Below are 9,551 nucleotides of genomic sequence, written 5' to 3' on the forward strand. Positions count from 1 at the left end.
TGCAAATAGTATACAATATATACAATTTGTATGTACACATGTGCAATTGTGAAATGTGCAGTTGAAGTTAACATAAACATTCAGACAATATGTATGCATGTATGTACAGAGTGCAAGTATGAAATGTGCAATTGAGGTATACATAGTGCAAATATTATGTGTTGTGTGTTCCATGGTGTTAATTGTTCATCAGGTGGATTGTTTGAGGGAAGAAACTGTTCCTATGTCTGGTCGTTCTGGAGCTCAGGGCTCTGTAGCGCCGACCAGATGGCAACAGTTCAAAGAGGGAGTGTGCTGGATGTAAGGGGTCCAGGGTGATTTTCTTTGCTCTTTTGCACATTCTGGACGAGTACAGGTCTTCAAAAGTGGGGAGAAGTGCCAATGATTCACTCAGCAGTCCGGACTACCCTCTGCATGCTTCTGAGGTCGAATTTGGTGGCAGAGCTGAACCAGTTACCGAGGTACAGAGGATGGATTCACACACACACACACACACACACACACACACACACACACACACACACACACACACACACACACACACTCTCTCTCTCTCTCTCTCTCTCTCTCTCTCTCTCTCTCTCTCTGTCTCTCTCTCTGTCTCTCACACACACTCACAAAAACACACTCTCTCTCTCTCTCTCTCTCTCTCTCTCTCTCTCACACACACACACACACACACACACACACACACACACACACACACACACACACACACACAATGTGTATGTCAGGAATCGGTTAAGGACGCAAGTGCAGCTACACAATGATGTTTACTGTTGAACAGAGTAGTACTCTCGTGAATGAAGAAAACTATTTTATTCTGTTATGTTCATGTCGCTATCTACCGACAAGACACAGGAATGACAAGCAAATTCCCTTAGAATAAATATGACGTCTTCTGAATGGTGAATAGAATTTCTGCAGCTGTTATAATTCGTTTCGTTCGATTTTAAATAAATATAGATTTCCCCCTAAACTTTGAGTTTAAAAAAAATTATGTATTACATGCATTGGATTCGGACCTTTCTTTTCACTATTAAAAGACTTGGCAACACAGGTAAACAGGGGTTTTTGTAGCGAGAATCTGGCAACCACGCATCGCGCTGCAGGGGGCGGGGTCGTGTAGATGTCTTGCAGTCAAAACCGATGGGGATTTTAAACTAGAGATAAAATAACACACAAAAAAAGAAAGAAATGAAGTCAAATAAGTGTTAAACTGTCATTCAGCTGCATTTACGATAACGAGGTAAGAAATAAATTGTAATGAATTTATCTGAAAAGGGTGATGTGCATGTCGATGCTAAGACGCTATGCTAAGATGCTATGCTAAGATGCTATGCTAAACAGGTAGATTTATAGCTTTTAGATTTATATATATATATATAAAATCATTCAGGTTTGTTTCTATGTGCCTCTTGTTTGTTGTTTCTATGTGCCTCTTTTGTAGAATTCCAATTTCTCCTGTACACCCTACATAGTGTACACTACAAGTGCGCATTAGTACAAATGAAAGGGATCTAAACCTTTACACTCTTACTATATAGTGCTGTTTATATACAGTAGGGAGTCATGTAGGGTTTGGGACTCAGCCCTGGTGGTGCATGCTGGGGGTAATAATGTGGTGGTGGTGGTGGTGGAAATATTAACCCGGTGTTTGTTCTTGAATGTCCTTGTGCTTTGGTTTCTTGATAATTAGTGAATAAACAGACCAAAGTTGTGCGAATGCTTCATCTGATTGGTTATTTCTTCTTGTGACGTCGTACATTTGTGTCTTTATTATAAAACGCATTTAGTGTCACGTGTCTCTGTATGGTTACAAATCTTCACTTCTTTCTTTCTTTCTTTCTTTCTTTCTTTCTTTCATTTTTTGTTTTCTTTCTTTTATCTTTTGTTTTGTTTTTCTTTCTTGTTTTCTTTCATTTTTTGTTTGTTTTTCTTTCTCTCTTTCTTTCTTTTTTGTTTTGTTTGTTCTTTCTTTCTTTCTTTCTTTCTTTCTTTCTTTCTTTTGTGTTGTTTTTCTTTCTCTCTTTTTTGTTTTCTTTCTTTCTTTTTTGTTTGTTTTTCTTTCTCTCTCTTTCTTTCTTTCTTTCTTTCTTTTTCTTTTTTGTTTTCTTTCTTTCTTTCTTTCTTTCTTTCTTGTTTGTTTTCTTTCTTTCTTTCATTTTTTGTTTTCTTTCTTTTATCTTTTGTTTTGTTTTTCTTTCTTTTTTTCTTTCATTTTTTGTTTGTTTTTCTTTCTCTCTTTCTTTCTTTTTTGTTTTGTTTGTTCTTTCTTTCTTTCTTTCTTTCTTTTTTGTTTGTTTTTCTTTCTTTCTTTCTTTCTTTCTTTCTTTCTTTCTTTTTTGTTTTGTTTATTTTCTTTCTTTTATTTTTTGTTTTCTTTCTTTCTTTTTTGTTTTTTCTTTCTTTCTTTCTTTCTTTCTTTCTTTCTTTCTTTCTTTCTTTCTTCATGTCTTTACATCCATAATGTTTAAAACAAAATAAGAACAAAAAAGAAAGCATTATATATATATATATATATATATATATATATATATATATATATATATATATATATATATATAAACATTATTTATAAATGTTTTATACTTTAACATATTAAATGTGTATAAAATAGTTCTATATAATTTTTATGTTCATATTTATATAGTATTGCGTTTGAATTTTTTTATTATCTCTTTATATAAAATAATATTCAGTTTACATGATCCTTCAAGATATTTACTCAGATAATGTTGAGTTTCTTGGGGTTCTGCTGTTAATGTAAATTAGCACTTTCTGACCAATCAGAGTGTAGAATTTCGGAGCACTCTGCTGTTAAATTACTATACATTACGTTTTTTTTTTTTTAAATACTTGGGCATAAATAGTATTATGCTTAAGCCTTTATTAAGCTCCAGTGATTCAGAATTATTCAAGAAAGATTTGTGATTCTTAAAAGAATCAGTTTTGAAACATATGACACACTGAATCAGCAGATTTATGTGTGTTCTAGTGAATACACGGGAAACCAAATGCAGAGAAGTTACATAAACATCAGGTGAAAAGTTTTCCACTGCAGCGAACCATGTTTTATCTGTTTGTCTACTTTCTAATCAAGTTTTGTTTAATGTGTTTTATCTTTTTGCCCACAGTGTATTCGAGGACTTATCAGCTGACCGCACGGCTCCACTCGTAAAGGCACCATGGGAAACACGAGCAGCGAGAGGTCAGGAGTGGGTCAGGGCGAAAAAGCCAACCGCAGGGACAGCCGAGGTGCTAAAGAGGGAGACCGGCCCAAAATCCTCATGGACAGCCCTGAGGACGCAGACATTTTCCATGGAGAGGATGTTAAGGTGTCTGTCTGTCTGTTTTCCTTCACATTTACAGCATTTGGCAGACGCCCTTATTCAAAAGCGCTTTTAAATCTCTATCATTGAATACATTAACTCTGGTTCTGTCTGTCTGTCTGTCTGCATATTTGTCTGCATAGCTGTCTGTCTGAGTACCTGTCTGTCTGCCTGCCTGCCTGCATATCTGTTTGTCTGTCTGACTAACTGTCTATCTGTCTGCCTGTTTTCATATCTGTCTGTCTACCTGTCCATTTGTCTGTCTGTCTGCCTGTCTGCATATCTGTTTGTCTGTCTGACTAACTGTCTATCTGTTTGCCTGTTTTCATATCTGTCTGTCTACCTGTCTATTTGTCTGTCTGTCTGTCTGTCTGCCTGTCTGCCTGTCTGCATATCTACCTGTTATTTAATAAGGATAGATTGCAACCACATAGTACAGTTAAAAAGAGTAGATTTCAACCGACACCAGAGACCACAGAAACTTGCCATTTTAGCTGGCTTTGGAGCTCTGTTTGTTATGGAGCTTTTAACGTCCCCAGCTCTGTTATTATTATTATTATTATTATTATTATTATTATTATTATTATTATTATTATTATTATTATTTGGAAGCATTTGTCTATTTGCTTATTTTTAAGATATGGTGAGTGCATTGAGTTCACAATGTTAATACCCCTGTGCATTGCACTTTATTTGTCCTGTTCTTCCCCTCAGGCTCCCTTAGAGAAGGAGGAGTTTTTAGCTTGGAGACAGGACCTCGAGTCTGCTGATAAGGAGCTCTTGGCACGACCCACAGTGTTTCGTTGGACCGGTGCCGGAAAAGAGGTCTATGTTTCTGGATCTTTTGACAACTGGGCAAATAAGATTCCTCTAACTCGGAGGTAAATAAGGACGTCGTATTAAGATTCTAAAACTAATCAAAAGGTCACATGAATAAAGAGGAATACATTCTGTACGGTGTGGCCAAAGATAACGGTCAGATTTCTGTGGAAAAAGAAGCGTTCAGGATTTGAAGTGAAAGGTAATTAATCCACCTTTTTATCTATAATATCACTTCCCCAATTTTATCCTCTTCTCCTTCATGCAGTCAGAACAATTTTGTGGCGATCGTGGACTTGCCTGAAGGTGAACATCTGTATAAGTTCTACGTGGACGGACAGTGGACCCACGACCCATCCGAGGTGACCAGCATGCACATTCTTACTCTCGCTCCGTCACGCAGTTAACACTACAACCTGTAACTAATTGCTGTGTTTTTTTTTATTTATAAATCAGCCTGTAGTGACCAATCAGCTCGGAACAATCAACAACATCATCCAGGTGAAGAAAACCGATTTTGAGGTGTTTGATGCTCTCATGGTGGACTCGCAGAAATGCTCAGATATGTCAGGTAGCTATAGAGTTTACGTTTGTATTATTGTTGACCATTTTATGGATATAAATCTGATGATAAAGTACACACACACACACACACACACACACACACACACACACACACACACACACACACACACACTGTCATTTTTTATTTTTTTTGACCTGCTTTTCCCTTTCCCTTCATGTTTGCTTAAACAAAGAGACTTTTTTAGTACTAATTCTGATTGTACTTGTGTTGGTTAAATCTCTGTAACTCTGTGATATAAAAAATTGTGTTAATTGTGTAATTTTCCTATAAATCCATTTGTGTTTTAGTCCTTATACATGTACCTCCATACAGATTTAAGATCAGGACTGTAGTAAGGCTTCAGGGCTTGATCTGTTTTCCTTCTTGATATACAAAATTCATCCCGTTAAGCAGCTGCTCTTGTTGCTGATTGATTTTCTTTTTTTCGTAATTGTTTAGATCTCTCAAGCTCTCCTCCTGGGCCATATCATCAAGACGCTTACATACCCAAACAGGACGAGAAGTTCAAGTCTCCACCCATCCTCCCTCCTCACCTGCTGCAGGTCATCCTCAACAAGGACACAGGCATCTCAGTACGTACCGTATCTCCTACATACATCATGCGTCTTCGAGGTCTAATTGAATTCTCTATTTAATTACTTCATTACAAGTGACTTTTTTTTTGTTTTGTTTAATTTTTTTTATTTCTATTCGAATGAAACATATTTCAGTTATTATTACTTTAACCTATAACTAAAATTGGACCTATAACAATGTGGGTGGAGTTTAGCTTACAGTCTCTCATGATTGGCCTGCTAGGCTCTACGTTGTGTCGTGGTTTATTTAACCTGCACAGCACATCGCACAATCTGGTGTGTTTAACAACTTAGTCATCCCTAACAAGCCTTGACATTTGCTCACTCACTCATTCATTTTCTACCGCTTATCCGAACTTCCCGGGTCACGGGGAGCCTGTGCCTATCTCAGGCGTCATCGGGCATCGAGGCAGGATACACCATGGACGGAGTGCCGAATCATCGCAGGACACACACACTCTCATTCACTCACACACTCACACACTACGGACAATTATCCAGAGATGCCAATCAACCTACCATGCATGTCTTTGGACCGGGGGAGGAAACCGGAGTACCCGGAGGAAACCCCCGAAGCACGGGGAGAACATGCAAACTCCACACACACAAGACGGAGAGAGGAATCGAACCCCCAACCCTGGAGGTGTGAGGCAAATGTGCTAATCTCTAAGCCAGCGTGTCCCCCCTTGACATTTGCTTCCAGAGCTTATTTAAATTATATATATATATCCCAAGTATGAAATGCAGAATGAATTTCTAATAAATAAATTCATACATGCACACGTGTACCAAATTGAATATATTTGGTAAAGTCTAATAATATTACTGACGACCTCATATCATTAAAAACAAACGTACAAACAAATAAATCTGGATTACAGATGTTACATAAAGCTTGGGAAATTCAGCCTGGTAAACAGAACAAACAGAACAGCCTACCGCCTGAAGCGTGCACCTTCCCACGCTGCTGCCATGGGGAGCGACTTTATTAATTCAGTGAAAGAGAACGTTTAGAAGTGTGGGATCATTTAAATAAGCTCTCGAGGCTAAATGTCTACTTGTTAGGGATGACTAAGATGTTAAACACACCAGATTGTGCGATGTGCTGTGCAGGTTTAATAAACCACGACACAACGTAGAGGCAAGCGGGCCAATCATGAGAGAATGTAAGCTAAACTCCACCCACTTTGTTATAGGTCCAGTTTTAGTTTTAGGTTAAAGTGTAATCAAACATTTTTAGTTACATTTGAAAACTTTTGTGTTTGATAGAAATATGTAAAAAAAAATTAATAACTTGTTTTATACTTAATAAAGTTAGAACCAAATGGGGATAAAAATCCTATATTTTTATCTTACCAGTGTGACCCTGCTTTACTTCCTGAGCCCAATCATGTGATGTTGAACCATCTTTATGCTCTGTCCATTAAGGTAAGCGTGACCCATGAAATGAAACGTCTTGGACATAAACACACAGTACATGTATACACACAGACACGACATGTATACACACGACATGTATATGCACACTATACATATACACACGCTACATGTATACACCCTATATGTATATACACACAATGCGTATACACACGCTACATGTGAACACATGCGACATGTACAGTATACACACATGACATGTATATGCACACAACATGTACAGTACAGACCAAAAGTTTGGACACCCCTTCTCATTCAAAGAGTTTTCTTTATTTTCATAACTATGAAAATTGTAGATTCACACCGAAGGCATCAAAACTATGAATGAACACGTGTGGAATTATATACGTACATAACAAAAAAGTGTGAAACGACTGAAAATATGTCATATTCTAGGTTCTTCAAAGTAGCCACCTTTTGCTCTGATTACTGCTTTGCACACTCTTGGCATTCTCTTGATGAGCTTCAAGAGGTCGTCACCTGAAATGGTCTTCCAACAGTCTTGAAGGAGTTCCCAGAGATGCTTAGCACTTGTTGGCCCTTTTGCCTTCACTCTGCGGTCCAGCTCACCCCAAACCGTCTCGATCGGGTTCAGGTCCGGTGACTGTGGAGGCCAGGTCATCTGGCGCAGCACCCCATCACTCTCCTTCATGGTCAAATAGCCCTTACACAGCCTGGAGGTGTGTTTGGGGTGTCCTGTTGAAAAGGTGGTGTGTCCAAACTTTTGGTCTGTACTGTATACGCACATGACATGTATATACACACGACATGTATATACACACACTATACCTATACACATACATGGGCACTTTTTAAAAACCGCCGCCGATGTCACCTATACAGTGTTTTATTTTTAAAAGGTAAAGAAAAAGGAGCTACATAAAACGAGGGCTCAGATCAGAACAAACAAACTGGAGGACAGAGTATACAAGTCTACATATAGTCTAAGTAGATAAGTTAGATAAGTGGTTACAGTGTGTACATCATGTGTGTTGACCCCCCCCCCCACACACACACAAGTACAGAAGGAGATTTGACTAGTTTTTTACATAATAATTTTTAATAATTGCTTCACCATCTATCTTTTTTTCTTTCTCTCGACAATAAAAAGACAAAATGCTAACAAGGTGAAAAATATTTTTATTGTTAATTTTCTTAATGTTAAACAAGGGAACGATATCACAACTATACATACTACACAATTTAGTCATGCTAACAAAGTGCCGATAAAAAAAAATAAATAAATAAAAATCAGTGTAGCATTAAAATTATAAAGCGAACAAAAACAAACTCGGTGAATAACGTTAAGGTTTATCAGAAAAGATATCGCATTACCTGCTTTGTTTTAAAGACCGACCAAGAAGAAATCCAGATAAGAGATAAAATGATGTCAAATGATGAGTGTTGAACAGCTAAAAATAAATAAATAAATAAACCGCTTGATGTATATGTTGTGGCTGTTTCTTAACTTTTGCTTTTAGAAAATAATTTGATATTTATTTATTTATTTATTTATTTATTTATAATAATTTGTGTAGCAACCTATACTATGTGTTTTTGTTTTTTTTTGTTTTTTTTCCCCCCAAGGATGGAGTAATGGTTCTTAGTGCCACACATCGCTATAAGAAGAAGTACGTCACCACCCTGCTGTATAAACCCATCTGACCCCAGCGGCTCTGCTCACGAATTCTACCACGAATTCTAGTTGTATATGTTAACTTTAGGTTTAGGTGTCTTCTCATGTCTTTTATTGTTTTTTTATTATTATTATTATTATATGTAATATACGTCGGCACTGGTTGCCAAGAGATAACCATGTAGATTTTTTGCTGTCAAGAGAATATATTATAAATAAAAAAACAACCAGATTGGTATCCATAAGTGGTACGGAAGAGACCAAAAATATGTGTAGGTTCAGGCATTTCTCTTGTCTATGTGCTCTGTGGTATAGCTGCTGAGTTACTGTTACCACCTTAAAGTTTATTTCCCAATAACCGTACCTCTTGAAGTGTTTTATTCTTCTTATTACCAAGTATTACACGAATGTATTAAAGACTGACACGTACTTTTTTTTTATTTATAGATACATTTATGTTGTGGGACGTGTTGTAAAAAACACAAAGCATAAACTCCGCAGTCTTTACCTCTGACTGTTACACAGCTCTGACACTAGATAGTCCTTAAATAAATAATAAAATATATGGTTGACGGAAATCATTACCTTATTGACGTCGTTTGAATTCATTTCGGTGAAGCATCCGCCATAAAGCTGCTGTAGTATCATGTAAAATCTCAGATAAAGGGATGAAGGTGACTGAATCAGTGCTGTGTCGGATGTGAGATGAATTTGGTGAATGTTCGCAAAAAAAAAAAAATTAAGAAACATTTATTTGATATTTGATATTTCTATATTGTTTTTTTTTTAAATACATGACTAATTATTTACAGCAGTAATGTCTCATTTGATTTATTTGTACAGCATGATTGTGTCTTACTGAACGCTAATGTATACTCTAAAAGGAAGAGGATCAAAATCAGTTGTCAATAAACTTTATTTTTTAACACCCTTACATGATTTTGTTTATTCTATGAGTGACGGATGTCTAGTGAGTATGGACGTGATATAGATTCCTTATGAGTAAGACCGAGGTGATCGTGATGTTGGAGACACTGTGAGACAACAGCTAGTGTGAATAAAAGTTGTGAAATGTTCATTATGAAGCGATTGTGTGAATAATAAGTCCTGAGATGAGCACAGCTCTCAGGTATAAACTGTTTGTTCAGTCAATAAAGAAAACCAAA

At 36.8% G+C, this 9,551-nt stretch overlaps 1 protein-coding gene across 4 annotated transcripts; it reads left to right on the forward strand.

Annotated features, from left to right (window-relative positions):
• Positions 1-234: 234 nt before the first annotated feature.
• On the forward strand, positions 235-9,319 carry prkab1a (protein kinase, AMP-activated, beta 1 non-catalytic subunit, a). 4 transcript variants are annotated; one of them, XM_027132562.2, is made up of 8 exons: positions 235-461; positions 3,138-3,338; positions 4,047-4,213; positions 4,420-4,513; positions 4,608-4,722; positions 5,176-5,309; positions 6,672-6,740; positions 8,337-9,319. In XM_027132562.2, exons 2-8 carry the CDS (start codon positions 3,189-3,191, stop codon positions 8,412-8,414), a joined length of 807 nt encoding a protein of 268 aa, XP_026988363.1. In that variant the 5' UTR covers positions 235-461; positions 3,138-3,188; the 3' UTR covers positions 8,415-9,319. The 4 variants fall into 4 exon arrangements, with proteins under 4 accessions (XP_026988363.1, XP_026988367.1, XP_026988362.1 ...); XM_027132566.2 differs by lacking the exons at positions 235-461; positions 8,337-9,319 and adding exons at positions 754-1,249; positions 7,146-7,205; XM_027132561.2 differs by lacking the exon at positions 235-461 and adding an exon at positions 762-1,249.
• Positions 9,320-9,551: the final 232 nt, after the last annotated feature.

Source organism: Tachysurus fulvidraco, chromosome 20 (assembly GCF_022655615.1).
Source record: "Tachysurus fulvidraco isolate hzauxx_2018 chromosome 20, HZAU_PFXX_2.0, whole genome shotgun sequence".
NCBI classification, from domain to species: domain Eukaryota; kingdom Metazoa; phylum Chordata; class Actinopteri; order Siluriformes; family Bagridae; genus Tachysurus; species Tachysurus fulvidraco.